Source organism: Odontesthes bonariensis, chromosome 10 (assembly GCF_027942865.1).
Source record: "Odontesthes bonariensis isolate fOdoBon6 chromosome 10, fOdoBon6.hap1, whole genome shotgun sequence".
NCBI lineage: Eukaryota > Metazoa > Chordata > Actinopteri > Atheriniformes > Atherinopsidae > Odontesthes > Odontesthes bonariensis.
Genome location: NC_134515.1, coordinates 20,426,190 through 20,443,270, shown reverse-complemented (window position 1 = coordinate 20,443,270; position 17,081 = coordinate 20,426,190). Strand labels below are relative to the sequence as shown.

Below are 17,081 nucleotides of genomic sequence, written 5' to 3'. Positions count from 1 at the left end.
TGTGAGTTGGTCATAGAAGAACTCAACTTGACGCATAATATCCTCTCATCAGCAGCAGCATCATGTCATCCACACACGCGCACCTTTCTTCGTCCGATCATCCCTTTTTAATATCTCCTTCCTCGTCAAACTCTGTAACCTCTGTTTCTGCCCAATGAGCGTCGGGATCTGTCAGCAGCGAGCCCTCCCTCATCTCTTTCTCTCTCGCCCCCTCTCTCCCTCAGCTCGGACTCTGTCCACCGTGTACTAATAAAGGAGAGGTCCGGCGCGAGCATCCGACCCAGCAAAGAGCTCCACAGCAGACAGAACAGCTGACGGTCAATCTGTACCTTTGGCTCTCGCACTGATTCGGACCCTATTTCTGTCTCTGAACTATAAGCAAAAACCAAAGGAGAAGTGCCCGGGGAACTGAGAGTGGAGGCGAAACTGCCCACACTTGTTGCTTGCGTCGTCAGGTAAGCCCCCAGTTGGCAGCCAGAAGTTCTCAGTGGAGAGTCTGGTGCGCACATGGCACCGAAAACGCGCACCCCGCTCCGCTGACAGCAGCGCAACAAGGAGTCCCACACTGGATAATGAGGCCTACCAACTGTATAGGTGCATAACTTAAAAACTGTTTGTATTGAAGCAAGGATCTATCTATCTATCTATCTATCTATCTATCTATCTATCTATCTATCTATCTATCTATCTATCTATCTATCTATCTATCTATCTATCTATCTATCTATTTTCATATTTTTTTAACCTTCGGGGACGAAAAAGGACAAGAAGAGAAGAGCCATGCTCGGTTTAAACAGGATTCTCAGCCTCCGGGCAGCACGGATTCAGCGCTGTGGTTCGCCTGGATCCAGACTTTCATCCCGGCCTTCTTCTTGTCAGAACGCCGGTGCCAGTTCGAGGATTTATTGTGCGTGTCTGTTGCTGCTGCTGCTCGTGACGCCTCGGGTGGACTCTTCATGGTGGTGAGTGGGCATCCATCGCACACACAGGTACCTGCCTGCCACCACAATTTATAGGAGCTGTATGAAATTTCTTTCGAAACACAAGACTGGGGAAATCTATGAGTATGAGGTGTATAACTATTTTTATAATTACCGTCATTATAAAAAAAACAAAACATGGTAAATTTGTACGTTTAATTGTAAAGAGGAACACGGCAAAATTTGACGTTCATCACTAACGAAGCATGTAGCTTTGCTTTCTTCCTTGGAAACTTTGTGGATTTAAATAGTCCACAAATAAAAAACAAAACAGAAGCTTGAATGACTATTCCAAAAGTAATATCAAAGCTCATTCCAAAAAAAAAAAAATCCAAAAATCAACGACTTTCCAACAGCAGACAGAAAAGGCCACTTGAGGTTAATAACATTTTGGCGTTATTATTCCGTTTCTTATTCGTTCATTTTTTGCTGCAAATAATCTAAATACATTGAGATTGGTCAAAAAGATTTTCATAAGCTACCATTTGCCACAAACGTTGAATTTCATATGGCACTGACAGAAAATATCCTCCTTAAGTGGTTTTCTGTCATAATTTAATTAAACTAAAAATCATTCTCCCTTAAAACAAAGAGCCAAAAAAACACGACAGAGAGCAGAAAATGACCTGAATTATGAGTTTGTGAATGAGATTCGAGCTCTTTACGATTTTGCGACCCAAAAAAAAAAAAAAAAAAAGTCAGTTTGTTGGCCTGCCATGCTGCGCAATAACAACGCAGCGATGGATTTAATATATCTGCCGGCGCTGTTGGCTGAACGCGAGTGTTGAGCTCAGCTGGAGCCTGCATTGGACCAGGCAGAGCAGTCATTAATTCACCAGGTACCACCACACCTCTCTTTCTCACACACACACGCACACTGACTTCATGAAAATACCCCAAACCAGCAATTTAGAGCATAGGCAAGGGGTTAAAAAAAAATATCCCACTGCTTGTAGCTGAAGAGAAAATGTCCGTGTGTGTGAGTGTGTTTATAGGAGAGGTGTCTGTGTGTGGGCGGGTTTGAGGGTGAAGGAATGCCTAATAGTTTGTGTAGATTAAAAGCAGTTATGGGGAGTAGTGGAGAGAGTGTGAGCTGAAGCTGTGACTGGACATTACTGGCTTTGACGGAAATTTAGTGTATAGATGATATTTTAACCGTGTCTCTGTTTTTCTTTGGGTAGATTATAAGGGATGATATTGTATGGGGAGATCTGAAGCCACAGGGTGGGCAACAAAACATTATTGTGGGATTTTGCAACCACTTGAGAAATGTTAAAGAAAATATTCTTGAATTTCATATGGATGCATTATGATTAATATTTTTCTTTACTAATTGTTCAAGCCAATCTTGTAAAATAGAGAGCACACTCACCTTCTGATTAATAATTGGGGGTTGCTTGTCACAGATATAGCAAGTGCGCAAGCCTGATTTTTCCTTTTTCCTTCTTAAGATAAATCCATGATAAAAACCTTTCTAGTTGTTTGCTGGCTTTAGCTCATTTTGGGGGGAAATTATGGAGATGCTAGTGAGATGGTTTTGTCTTGATAATGCCAGAGAAAATAATGTTTTCTGCTGCTTATTATCCAACTTGTGATTGCTTGAAGACAGGACCAGTGTCGCACAAAGATGTTGTGGCTGCATGATCTTGAGTCCGCAAAAGAGTGTCCCTATTTGTCTTTTATTTTTCTTACTCTTGTGATCCAGTGTACTCACAAGCCTTTACAGCATGTTGTTTTAGACCTGTGGAGGATGATATACTATCCCATAAAGTCCACAAGTCCTCCTTACTCTCAGAGAGTCAGAGAGAGAAAATTAAGTGTGAATTGCTGCTCTGGCACTTTCCTTTGATGAGCACTCCGCTCTTTTTTCCTCCTCTCTAATTCCACCCTGGGGAATATTGAGTCTCCAGTCTCCATCCTCTAACCCGGCCTCATAAAACACGACCACACAGCTACACGCTCACTGACCTCCCTTCGCCAACCCGCCAAAATCCCGGCAGCCACTGGGCAGCAAGGGGTCATCTGCACAAGCACAAAGAGGCACATCACGACTGAAGTTCGTTTTGGGCAAACTCAACAAAGCACTCGTATCCTCCCCGTACTGTAAAAGTCTGTTTTATTAGGATGTGAAGAAAGATTAGAAGAACCTTTGAGTAAGATGAGAGCCATCGGGCAAAAGACAGAGAAGAGTAAAGTGAGTAAATGGGGTTTTAGTTTGACACGGTTATTGGAGGCCACAGACTTTGCGCTCTGATTTGTGACGACGTGTCAACTATCCCACTGGGAAACATTTAAACACACATACACACACAGGTCTTGTGGGGAGAGGTTAAGTGCTTATTTATTTGGAGAGTGGAGTAAATGGTTTCCACTCCCCTCCTACTCGCAAACCTTTAACTGTTAAGTGTAGTGAACTCTGACTCAGAGGACTTTTACTGGAGCTCTTCTTCATGCCACTCACCACTCTGTGTCTGCTTCATTACTCCCATTTAAAGACACCTACCTGTGGTAATTAATTGCAGAATACCACCAATCGCAGCTGTCTCTTCACCACTGCACTGTGAAGTCTTCTACATGCCACAAAAGTTGTCTGTTCAGTTTAAAACCAACTGTCTTCGTTTCTGGGCCCCTCAGGTACATTGGTGCACTGGGGGCCCGCGTAATCTGTGACAACATCCCTGGCCTGGTGAACAAACAGCGTCAGCTCTGCCAGCGCCACCCTGACATCATGCAGGCCATCGGCGAAGGCACCAAGGAGTGGATTAGAGAGTGTCAGCACCAGTTCAGACACCATCGATGGAACTGCAGCACACTGGACCGCGATCACACCGTCTTTGGACGAGTCCTGCTCCGGAGTAAGTCAGTGTGTTGTCACACGTATGTCTGTCTGATAACTGAAGCCTGATGCCTGAAGAGGCATAGACCTCAGTCACTCCTCATTCCAGTCTCTCCTGTTCACCTTTACTGGCTTGTCATTCTTTCTTTCTGTCTTGTACTCTGCGTATGCTGGTGCTCCTGCTTTACAGTCACTAATGGACTGTTGTGAGGGCTCTCGTCAATGAACACACAGGCTACAAGATGTGGGCTTGTCGTCATTTGTTTTTCCAACCCTGCCAGACTACTCCGCATTGTAACACAATTGAGCATACACACTGTTTCACTTGCATGTTCACATGCATATTCTTACAGATCCAGAGTCTGTACATGTATGTCTCCCCTGTTTTTGAATGTGGACATAAACTCAGCATAATATACCTGATAGGCTGCATCTCTCTTTACACTATCATATGATCTGAGCAGTATGCTGGCGTTTTATTGCCACACAGTACCTTATTCTTAACTTCAATGCACCCTCAGAGAAAAAAGTGCATTGAAACTATTTCCTGTATTGCGTTGTCAATTAACAGGAATACAGTAATTAAATGTGCATTCATCTTTTGTAAACACTTTAATTCCAAACTACGGTGAGAAAAAAAAACTGTAAAAGAAAAAACATAAATAGAAGTAATACAGTACAGTGTAGAATTGACTTTATTGCATAGCATAATACATTCAAGAGCAATAGTAGCAGTCAGTATATGTGTTGCCTTTTGAATGCCAAGTCTAGATGCAGTATTGCACCTGCAAGTTACTGAGGAAACAGTGCGACTTTGATGCAGAATCTTTAAGTCTATGGATGCAGCTAATGCTGTATCTACTGCCACATGAGTTGCTTCATCTGCAGCAACTCATTGTAGCAGCTAGATGCATTAAAGTTTGCCATCTCTTCAAATTCAGTTTCTGGCATCACTGACTTTCCACGTCTTGTTCATGTGCCTCATCCAGCCATCCCAAGCATGTGTGGGGGCCGGCAATGTATGCAGAGAAGTAGCAGATATGGAGATACTGACCCTATGTCTGTTTGCCTGTGTGTGTGTGTGTGTGTGTCTGGGGTGGAGAGGAATAAACAGTAATGTAGATGTAAATATTTAGAGACATATTCTCACTGTCAGACAAACAGCGCAGGTTTGAAAGATGACCAGTGATGCCCTCCTCAGTGCTCCCCCACATGCAGCCCCTCAGCGCCCACTGCCCCCATCTCCCCACCTCACAGATTAAATGGGACACTCCAGTAAATACAGAACTAGCAGGTTGGATCATGCAGAGTCTTCAGTGCCAAGCTGGTTCAGTTCTGCAGAGTAAATGAGCAGCTTGTTTTCAGAGATTCGTGTTACAAAGTGTTTTTTTTTCTTTTCATAAAACCTAATCCTACTTCTCTGCATTTCAGAAGAATGCATTTTGTCACTGAAATGCTGTATAGAAAAATCAAGAGATCATACAGTATGTGGATGCATTATTAGTAAAAATCCATTGATATATTACATCGTTATCAGCCAATATTCAAATGCAATTGTCCTGTTGGCAAATAGGATCAAATCGATGGCAAAGACTGATACTTTTCTGGTCTGTCCTGCTTGTATTGCATTGTTTGGGCGCTGGAACTGACTGGACTTATTCAACTTTACTGGACACAAAGATATTTTGTTGGGCCATCTAAGCACTGAAAAGTAATTGAGTTGTTAATGTTTTAACAGACTAAAAAGTGTTTTGAAAGGATATTTTCATGAACACGTTCATGATAATTTGTAATTGTTTTCCCGACTGAAATTGTTGCTCATTTAAAGTTAGTGTGATGACCGACTGAAATACTTTTGAGCCGTTGAGTTATTTCTTACAATACATATTTTCTTGTTTAAAGGGAAAATAAAAAGTGACAAAAACACCCAATTTTAACGATGGGCCATTGGCAAAATTCTCATCTGCAGTATCGGGACTTGCCCAAAATTTCACGATTGGCACTTCCCTAGTTAGTGGTTTGTCCTTGCCAGCAGATTATGGAACAAAAAATAAATACAAATCTTTATCTTCTCCAAATTTGGGGATATTTGATGAGATAGACTTCATCATCTGGAGAGATGTGCAGTGTAGATTTATCAGTTTATTCATTTAATCATTACAAAACATTATGTGTTGATGTTCATTACATGCAGGTAAATTATGCGGCTTACTGGTGGCACAAGAGGAACGGCCGCACAGTCATGCATATTCATGAAAATCCAAAGTGAATTTAATACACTAAGCTAATATTTTTTAGATGCTTGTTATGTTTTAACTACAGAAGTATGCTCGGGGGCACAGCTGTGACCAAAATCATAAAACGGCAATGCAATAATTTGTCAAATCTCACGGCTAATTGCAGTTTAAGGATTTTGCTCTTGGCAGACAGACACGCCTAATGATCAAGTAACCGGGCCAATAAAAATGGGCAAGGCAGCTTGTACTTTACAAGCAGCCGAATTCATGAAGAATTTTTTTTTCAAGTCCAGCATTACTGCAATACTTTGAGTACAGACACCAACTAAAAAAAAAAAAATCTCTGTATATGTTATGTTCATGTCACAGAGACTAAAGGTGAACAAGTTCTCATGCCTTCTGCTGCCGTGTTGTATTTTGGGTCATTCTCTTCCAGAGCTGCTGCTGTGACCAAATACTATATCTAATTCTTTCCAAGTCTTTGGCAACACAACACAAGAGTTCAACTCTGAAGAAACCAGTAAAGAACAGATGAGCACAGCAATGGTAGATAATGTTGTCATGACATCACCCTGGTCCTGATAAATGGGGTATCACTGTGTCTGTATTTAAACAATTTATGTGAGTGGATAAGAGGCCCGCAGCTAGGCTTATTTCCATGATAATATTTAAACAGAGCTGGTCTATTCTCCACATCAGGCATGATTTGCTCTGTTAGCTGCACCTTCGTGTCCTCGAGGCTCACACCCAGGTCTTGTCATGGCACTATGTGTATCCTTGTATTCATAACATGTTGCCTGCAAAGGTCTACATCTTTGACTCTCAGAGAATCTATTGTATGGTATTATGCGAGTAACTGTAATGTCTGTATTCAGATTTTGTCACTCTAACCTCTGGCTCAGTCTAACCTCCATTTCTATTTTTGGTTTTGTGTTCACTGTGTCTCGCTCTCAGGCAGTCGGGAAGCAGCTTTCGTCTATGCCATCTCCTCAGCAGGAGTTGTGTACGCCCTGACTCGGGCCTGCAGTCAGGGGGAGCTGAAGACGTGCAACTGTGACCCTCACAAACGTGGACGAGCTGGAGATGATAGAGGCGAGTTTGATTGGGGCGGCTGCAGCGATAACATCAACTACGGGATAAAGTTTGCCAAAGCCTTCATAGATGCCAAAGAGAGAACTGTCCGAGATGCTCGGGCACTTATGAACCTCCACAACAACCGCTGTGGCAGAACAGTAAGTCTGCATGATTGTATAAAAAAAAACTTTACAAGTGGCCATTATTAAGACCAACAACCTACAACAACGACCTGGTCAAGTGCCCGTAGGTATAGTGCAGCAGAGCTCACCATTTATGTCATCTCACTCTCCGATGGAATCGCCAGTAATGGCAGGTATCAAAATAATCACAATCCAGGTTCTGAAGCATCTGCTTCCAGACATTGTCTAAAGGCCTCTCAACCACAGTTGGTAATTACTATGTTTCCCACCACAATTCCTACCACACCAACCACGGGAAAGTTAAAGGTAGAATCACGTGATTAGCTGAAATAGGTGGAAGTGATCGTATTTCCTCTACCTTTTCAGTTATTCATTGAAAAACAATTTCAATTGAAAATACACATTCTTTAAGGGAAAAGTCATGGACCAGCAGCACTGAAGTCTTTTATTTTATGAGTTAGTGTTTACATACATTTCAAGAGTGTCAAAAATGACCATCTTAGCCATTCGAGTGTTAATTTTCCCAGGATGAATGTCCTTAAATGGCTTTTAAATCCTGTATTAATAATTATCTTCAGCTTGATTCTTTAAAAACTACTATTAATCCTCTACATTACCGTAAGGTTTGTGGAGCTTTCAAACCCATTTCCGATTAGTTCTTCTTTAACCAGGAAGGTGTTGTCTCTTTTTGCAGTTATACAACTTTTTCTTGAGATACAACCATGTTTCTAAATAACTAAGGACTCCTGTGAGTAAATGCAAACAAAGAGCATCAATTTGGGAAAGATTCCCGTGGTGTCACGGAATCACTGCATGGATTCTGGAACATTGTCAGTCATCATTTAAAGAGGTGATCTTGAAAATTGTTAGGAAAATCTTTCCCAACAATGCAGAACAGACTGCGAATTGCTTTCACAGTTGTGTCACGTCCAAATTCAGTACATTCGACTAAATTGTCAAATGAATTCAACAGTGAAAATGGTACTTGTGTATCTCACAGAGACGACTACAGAGGAATTTCTAAAAAAAAAAAAAAAAAAGAGCATTTCAGACCTAGTGCGCTCCTAGCATATGCATTTATCTTTACACGGTACATTTTACAGATCATATTTTAATCCTGTGTGCTGTGCCAATAAAATGTAGGGTATGATTTAAACCTTAAATAGAAATATTTCTTTGGCGGAAAGTAGTGAAAACTACAAGCAACCAAAGAAAAATGTTGTTGACTGAATTTTTAGAGGATAATTCATGACATGAGAAGATGAAACTGAATTATTCTACCGAACATTACACCACGGAATGTAACATAAAATGAAGACATACTGTATGTTTTGCTTAAAGGGGGATTAACAAGACCTTTAAAAGAAATACTGCATTAGTGCTGCCTTTTTATAACATGGAAAACCACATTTAATAATGGCTGAAACTACATCAACTGTCCACACTTTTTCATTTAGGCAGTGAAGCGCTTTATGAAGCTGGAGTGTAAATGCCACGGTGTGAGCGGCTCTTGCACGCTGCGGACATGTTGGATGGCCATGTCAGACTTCAGGAAGACCGGTGACTACCTGAGGAAGAAATACAACGGCGCAGTCGAGGTGACGATGAATCAGGATGGGACAGGTTTCACTGTGGCCAACAAAGCCTTTAGGAAGGCCACCAAAAACGACCTGGTCTACTTCGAGAACTCTCCGGATTATTGCCTGCAAGACAAAGCTGCAGGTAAGACAGCAGAGGAAGAGAAGAAGAAGGCAGACTGAAAGACAGGAGGAGCAGTTTCTCGTGAATGTTGACGGATTGCCCCGACTGTGTTATGTTTTAGGGGTGTATGTTGTGTGTATGCTCAGGCATGACTAGTGTGTTTTCTGTGTGTGAATGTCTGTGTACTTGTGTGCATGTAATGGTATTCAGATAACACAGCAGGCCTCCCCTGTGATGTCGGTGGAAGCTAATATCCTTGTACCCTGAGGATATAGTCGCTCTGTGACCACCTGACCTCTGTCAGACTCTGTCAACACACACATACATAAGCTTGTGGTCAGGAGATGTCTTGATCATCTTTTACACAGTGCGCCAAATCATATGTGACTGTTTCTAATTGGCTGGTTGATGGATGAAAAGGTGATCAATTTTTTAGGGATATCTGACATCAGCGCCTCCGTCATTCACAAGCTCTTTTCAGTTCTTCCTCATGCTCGCTCCTGTATCCGCCTCTCCCTTCATCCTTTCATTTATCCTCCCCCTCTTTCTCACCTTCTCAGTGGAATCCACAGCCTAGGGACACAAGCAGCTCATTTAAAAAAAAGTCACTTCTCTCTGTCTGTCACAGTCTTTTTCCCTCTCTGTCTGTCTGAACTAAGCGTAGCTGGAGGGCAGAGTGGGCCTCAGAGTGTGAGAGCCTGTCTGTCTGTCACGCTCCACTGTCCATTTAACCCTCACACACACAGACACACACACACACACAAACAGAGATGCTTCAAAGGGAGCAGTGGCTTGGGAAAGGCAGTATAACTATAGGCCACTCTACCAACACTGCATAGTTGTGTGTGTGGGTCTGTTGTTCTATGGGCAGCTTGTTGTGATAGGTAGCAATTCAAACAGGGAGCTTCTCACACCAAACATGAGCTCTAATCTCTGTGGGGATGACATTCACATAAGACACACACAATATGCCACTGCATTAGGTAATAGCCAGAATGCTAAACACTATGATGTGTTCAACATCGGCGATTAGTATGTTACACTGTTCCAACACTGCGGTGGTAAAAATTGCGCCTGCTTTGTTTTACCTCTGTTTCTAGCTGCCCTTACAAACAACATTTCCCTCTAAACCAAATATATCTTGAGTGGATGCCTCTTTTACGTCTTATCTGATTCCCTGAGCCAAAAAAGTCCCATTTCAATCTGCTTATGCATCGTAAGTGTTGACTCTTTGACATTAAAATTCTTGCCTGGAAAAATGATTAATTAAACTGTAATGTTTTTTCTTGGATTGTTTCTTGTTTTATTATGTTGAAATTCAGACCTTTTAAATGATAAAAAAAATGGGTTGATGCCTCAAGTCACCCAAGTCAGAATGATGGATTCTGCCAAATTGTATGATTACAGCATAAACACAACAATCATCACGGACAAGGCCAGTGAGAATGGAAATGGAAGAGCGTGGATATATTTTGTAGCTAAGGCTTAAAAAGATGACAACAGATCTGTTGTAGATCTGGGTAACCCAGAACTGGCTGTGAAGTGAGACAAGAGATAACCAGTTAAATTGCTTGAGATTTACATTATAACTGTTAGCAAGTCTTGGCTAACCCTTTTCAACTCTTTGTGCAGGTTCCCTGGGCACGGCTGGACGGGTGTGCAATAAGACATCACGTGGCACAGATGGCTGCGAGGTCATGTGTTGTGGGCGTGGCTACGACACCACTCGAGTCAAGCAAATTATCAAGTGTGAGTGCAAGTTCAAATGGTGCTGTGCAGTGGAGTGTAAGGACTGTGAGGAAGCTGTGGACATACACACGTGCAAGGCCCCCAAGCGAGCAGAGTGGTCGGACCAGACCTGAGGACACACCTCCTCTGCTCCCTGTAATGCAACCCCACCCCTTTCCCCTTGCAGGACATCCTGTGGAACATGGCATTCTGGGAAACTCTGTCCAAAAGTGCTCTGCGTCTCCGCCCTCCCCTTCCCCCACCTCGTCTCATCATTGCATGGCTTTTCTACCTGTCTGTGAAAGCTCTAGAATCCATTACCCATCAATATGAATCCCTACCCGTTAGCCTATGTCTGTGAACGGCCCCGTGATTGAATTGCCAGGATCAGATGAACAGTGATACCGGTTTGGCTTTTAACACCGGTTCAAATCATATGGCCTTTTTCCTTGTGCATGGTTCTGGGTTTAAAATGGTTTGCTGCTTTCATGATGCTTTAAAGACAAATTTTTACATTAACTGAGCCTTCAAACATATCCAGTATTATTACATCATATACTCACATAATTTTGCTTCAGATTTTTGGGGAAATACACTTTTATATACCAAAAACAAAAAGGACATAGTTGGTTGGACTTTGGAAAATAGCTTGGTAAGTGCAATTTGAGAAGTGGACATCTTAGCATACATTTGGCTACATGTGGCCAAACAGGAGTCCAGACAGAGGACTAACGGAGAACAAGGAGATGGACACCAAATGAATAAATGGACGGCTGCGTCAGTGGACGCTGGAACGTTGAATGAAACTGTACAAAAAAGGAAAAAAAAGGACAAAAGAAAGCTGTTTAAAGTGATTTATTTAAATTGTAAAGTGTTGTTTCATTTCTCATCTGTAGATGAGACTGCACTACATTGGCTGAAACTGGGAGAGAGAAGAGCACTCCCATTACTGTGATGATACGGTGTATTATAGTTTCCAGCGTGTAAGACGACAACCTGCTGCTGAGAAGAAGACAAAGAAAACTGAGGCCTATACTGTCATTCTGTCACACATTAACCAAAACATCGACAGATCTCACTTCTCTGCTCTCCAGCTTGCTTGTATAACATTGTGTATATTGCCTTATCTAAACAGATGTTCATATGAAATATATGGTGGTTTGACATTGGTATCTTTGATTTTTGTTCAGACATACACATCTACTGAGCTTGGAGGCAAAAAAAAAGAAAAAAGAAGATGGAGTACTATCTTGAATACATTTCGTTCCAGTAAGAACACATGCAATCACTGTTCCTCAACAACAAGAACATTACAATGTATGTCAGTAACAAAGGCTGATTCTGTGTGGATTGGGGTTGGATGTGTTATATCTGTCAAGGGGAGGGAAGTGTTTGATTAAAGGCCCAGCCTAAAACCCCAACCCCTGCTGGCCCTATCCCACCCCTCGCTATGTGGAATTCCAGGTGGGTCCCAGGCTAATGACTAGATGACTGTAATTACCCGGGGCTGTTGATAGCTGGTGATTGGACATGGTTGTGCCACAGAGGATCTAGTGTGGGCTCCTGCTGGGACCACATTTAATCAAAGGGTTCTTGGCCAGCTTATCAAAGGGAATACTTTCCAGCAATCTTCTCAGCCTCAGCCCCCTCTGCTCCCCACACTCCAGCTCGGGCTCTGCTCCATTAGACGCCAGAGACTCTTGACAACGTTAATTCTATAGGATATCATCCACAGGATCGAAATTAAGTCCAAGTAGTGTGTAAACACATTTGCACAGAGAGCTGAGGATTTTATTACTGAGCAAACTTGCAAAACTTGTCTTTTTACAGGTTATCGTAAGGATTTCACACAGCATACTGCATGCTGTTGGTCACTGTCTCCTGATGATAAGATAATTTATCCTTTTCCAGGCTGAGGAAAGACGCCATGAGACAAAGACTCAGTTACAGCAGCTGAGATGAAAAAAGAAAAACTACTAATTTGAGTTTCCTAAATCACTGCAAGATATTTCTTACAATACTGCTTCATTACTCAAGTTTCTAATGGACATGTGATTCACATGTCATACTATGAACCTCACCTAAAGATCCTAAAAGTGACTTTTTAATAGCCATGAGAGGTTAATATCATAGATAAGATAAGCTTTATTGTCCCGCAGGGTAATATTATCGAGTCGTTCCAGTCACTGAAACTATTCTGGTGCCAATGTCCTGTGGCAGTCTGTCTGTGTCCTGGATGCCAGGCTGAGAGCATTCCTGTTACAGAGTATCACAGACAAACCATTAGTCTTTGCAGCTGATAGGCAGTTAGGGCAAGAAGGGGGAGAAGGAGAGGGCACAGAAATGGCATCAAACAACTCAAGAGGTTCCAAGGTTGAATCTGTGCTGTGTTTTTTCTTTTGAAACCCTGATCTTATTTTTCATATGCGGCCATTGGCTTTATGGGTTATGATCGATCAACAAGTTATTTATTGAAATGTTCTTAACAGACAGGAATTGATTCATGTACACACACAATTTACGTTGTTTTGTCACACTACTGAACATGAAAACAGCAAATAACGAATAGAGTGAAATAGCAAGACACCATTTGAAGTAGTCACATTTTGACTTTGCTTCACAGTAAATGGGTGACAAAGTCTGCAGTTGGAGGTCAGAGGGGATGGCGGATGGTGCTGCATACTCAACTGCATAGTGGGAGAGTCAAGATCGAGTCAAGTTCTGACCACTACTGCCTTTACAATGAAAGTCATTTTTGCATTCAGTTGCTGTTTCGTTCTTCCACATTACACACTAGTCCGATTAGTTACTGTTGGGTATTAAAAACAAGACAGTCAGGGTTAGAGAAACTTTGTGTCTTACTCTAAAACTGATCCTGCAATAGCATCTAGCATCAAAATATCCTTTTCCTGGATTACTGGCTGCAGTGTCCTGCTGCCTTGGCTGAACACACAAAATATGCTGGAATCACCAACCACATGTCCTATTAAAATACTTTACTTTGAAAGTTGTGCTGGATGGCATGAAAAATATATAGATTTCCTCTTCATAAAAACATATTTTTCCTTTGCATGACTATTTCACTTTTTCCTGCAAACCTGGGCTGAATTTCTCGGTTGTAGTGTTGTTGCCACATTTCCAGATCTTACCAATGAATTTGTCAGTTACGCTGTTATCTTAACCAACACAAACAATGGTACAAGATAGAAGATAAAGTCAAGGCTGTAACAAAAAACAGTTACCCTGAAATTCAACAACAAAGCAGGGCAGTCAGACTTGAACATTTGCAGAACTGACAGTAACAAAGATTTATAACCTTATGTCAGGGCTGCAATGCATGTCAGTCTAAGCTCTGGTTGCCAAATGACAGCAACTCTGAGAATAGAGACTGAACCTCACTCCGATTACATACACATCCATGCATGCAAGCAGATCAACAGTGAATGCTGGAGGTGCAAGACAGAACTAGCCCCACCAAATAAACTGAGAGAGCTAAATGTAACATTTCGTCCCGAAGTCCTGCCTTGACTGTTGTATACAAAAAATAGGGGTGTGAGACAGAGGGAAGGAACACAATGAGTCAAACTGGTGGATGTAGGGGAGAGAGAAATGTATAGGGTTACTTAGAGACCTTGCGGGCATGTTTATCAGCAGATCTTAATCTAAGCTGAACCATGTTCCCCACAATTCATCATCATTACCAGTCCCATCTGGCACATCTCTCAGACCGCCTCTCTCCACCTCTTGCCTCCTTCCTGCCTCCGATGCAGTCATCTGTGGGTGGGAATCTAGCTGGAGAGCCACCTTGGGGTGGTCCGGGTGTCAGCCATGCGATCTGTTTTGCACACATAGTCACATGTACACACCTGCAGGGTAGGACAGCATTAACTCAGTGTCCCCAAAACTCACCTATCACCTGTCCGGTAAAGCTCTCAGTGTGTTAGCAGTCTTTCTGCTCCGTCACTCACAGCTCATGACCAGAGAGTGCATACAAATATACAAGTCTGCGTATAGGTTTGCAGTGGGATGAGTTTCCCCCTCAGGGCCAACACAGCCTTGGTCTTTTTTCTTATTTCTGGGTAGAAGGGGGAGTCTGGTGAGGTCAGGGGTCATAAAGTTTAGGTGTATCAACAGAGAGCCTTCAGCACTATGAATGGTCATCACTGATCTGGTGCCTGTTGACACCTCCTAAACATTGACAGCTTGCTCTCTGGCTCACCAGCAATGAGGTAAAGCTATTCAGAAGAGCACCTGCTGTGCTGGAGTCAAATCTGTCCAATAGTGTCAACTCCTCCATTCATCTTTCATGCTTAAGCTCTGCTTCAATCTGTTGCGGTGGGAGTCAGACATTAGGCATTAGGCATTAGGCATAAGGCGGTGCAGCTTTGTTGGAAATAGGTTTGTGCCGGGAGGCTGTGGGAGCAGAAGGAGGTGCAGATTTGTTAGGGAGCTCAAACTAATATTTACGTGACCTGCCAAGACCTGTGGGGTGTAGAGAATGAAAGAGAGGAAAAGTATGAATTGCATCGTCTGCTTTAAGGGAAAAAAGGGGGATTATGACATACAACATTTATCTGCTGAGACCTACACGAAGAAATGTCCACCCCCCTCTCCACCTTCAAACTCTTTCCCCCAGTACCCCCACCCTTACTAACTGGCCCCTTTGCTCTGTCATTTCCTAAAATGGTTCACATCTGCACTTTTAGCAAGCATTACAGGACAGCAGTATCCCGTGAACACAACAGTGACAACAGCAGATCTGTTTTTGCAAAAAAAATTGGTCCACCAGGCAGAAAAGAGTGACACGGGAATTTTCCCCTTTATTGGTGAAGCAGTTTTTAATCTCCCCACTTTCCACAAGGGCAAAAGATTTCCAGTACTTTTTATTCTTTTAAAAAAAATGCTCCAACTATGCTCACACATACAAGCACATGCAGGTTGACATTAATCAATTTTTCACGAGTAGTGACCTGACCCAACACTGTTAATAGTTTGTCCCCCATAATTTATTTGTAATAGAAGTCGATCAGCACTCAGCCAGAAGGCTGTCATTGAGTGTTGGCTAGCAGAATACAAGTTGTTTTTCACACAAAGAGAAAGTTAGAAAGGTTGTGGGCTGCGTCAAACCTCAAGTTTGATGAGGCACTGAGATGAAACACTATATGTATACATGCACTTACATGGTACGTTCCAGAATTTTTCTTCCCCCTGTAAGCTACAAGGTGTGGACTGCCCTGTGACGAGGTTTGTATATGCATGTGATGCCGCGAGTGTGTTTATCTCCCTCCCTGTGTGGAAATTTACAGACACACCTCGCAAGGCACAAACAACGGTGACCTGGAAAAATAGCCGAAATTCCAACCAACATACCAGAGATTTTGGGGGTTTGTACTGACAATACACACGCGAGGCTGAGGTGCGGGAAACAGGAGAGATACAGGGTCAGGGTCAAATTGTGTTGGCCTCACAGACATAGATACCAGTGAGCGATACCAGCTGACGCGCACTGATGCTGACACTAACAGTGATACCGTGGCTACCTGAGTGACATTGATAGATAGCGCAGAGCCATCCCAGCGTGCACACAATCAAACCAGAACTCAGTTCATTCTTATGACTTCTAATCAGCTTTGGAAAGCCAAACCAATCTGTGTCCTTGTTCTACAAATTTCTGCTCGTGGCAAACAACATCTGATGTAAATTTACAATTATGAGGAAAATTAGTAGAAGCGGAATCCACAGAAATATCTACCTGTCTTCAAACATGCTCACAACTCTGTGTTTGTTGTTGCCTCAAGTGGAGTAGACGTGTTTATCGCATCCCTGGAGCCATCATACCAGTCCCAGTCTCCCAGACTCCTCACCTTTAAAAACACAAACCTCGAAAGATACACACAAGTTCACTCATAATATGAATCCCAAGCTGACCACACAAACAAACACACTCCATGTGGAATGTGGGAGGTTGTTTTGTTTGTGTCTCAAGGTGCAGCTTTTCAACAGTGTTCATTTCTTTCGTGGAATATATTGTATATTCTCTGTGGCACTTAAATTGGCCCAAACATGAAATTATAAAAACATGGGATTTTCTTTAGCCTCCATGTCTACTTCCCTGACGTCCAAAGCCAAGTGCAGCGGTGCTTCCAGGCTCCTAAACAGGCTTCACCTTCCACCAGCAATAAGGCAGCAGATTGAGAGTAAGGACACAGTACAGTAGCCTCAGTCACTCAGTAAACAGTGGTAAACAGAGCGAGCGCTCGGCACGAAATGGAGGAATACCGCACACAAAACATTTACACAGAGCTGCCACAGGAACAATATCATTTCAGTTTTACAATAAAGCACTGGGGTAACTAAAACAACAGAGGGAAACTCATCTGTC

General features: G+C 42.5%; 1 protein-coding gene across 1 annotated transcript; it reads left to right on the top strand.

The window, feature by feature from the left end:
- The first annotated feature begins 259 nt into the window (after positions 1 to 259).
- On the top strand, positions 260 to 11,852 carry LOC142390924 (protein Wnt-2b-A). The gene is made up of 5 exons (XM_075476802.1): positions 260 to 962; positions 3,615 to 3,835; positions 7,008 to 7,285; positions 8,728 to 8,992; positions 10,604 to 11,852. The coding sequence occupies exons 1-5, from the start codon at positions 781 to 783 to the stop codon at positions 10,831 to 10,833; spliced, it is 1,176 nt and encodes a 391-aa protein (XP_075332917.1). The 5' UTR covers positions 260 to 780; the 3' UTR covers positions 10,834 to 11,852.
- Positions 11,853 to 17,081: the final 5,229 nt, after the last annotated feature.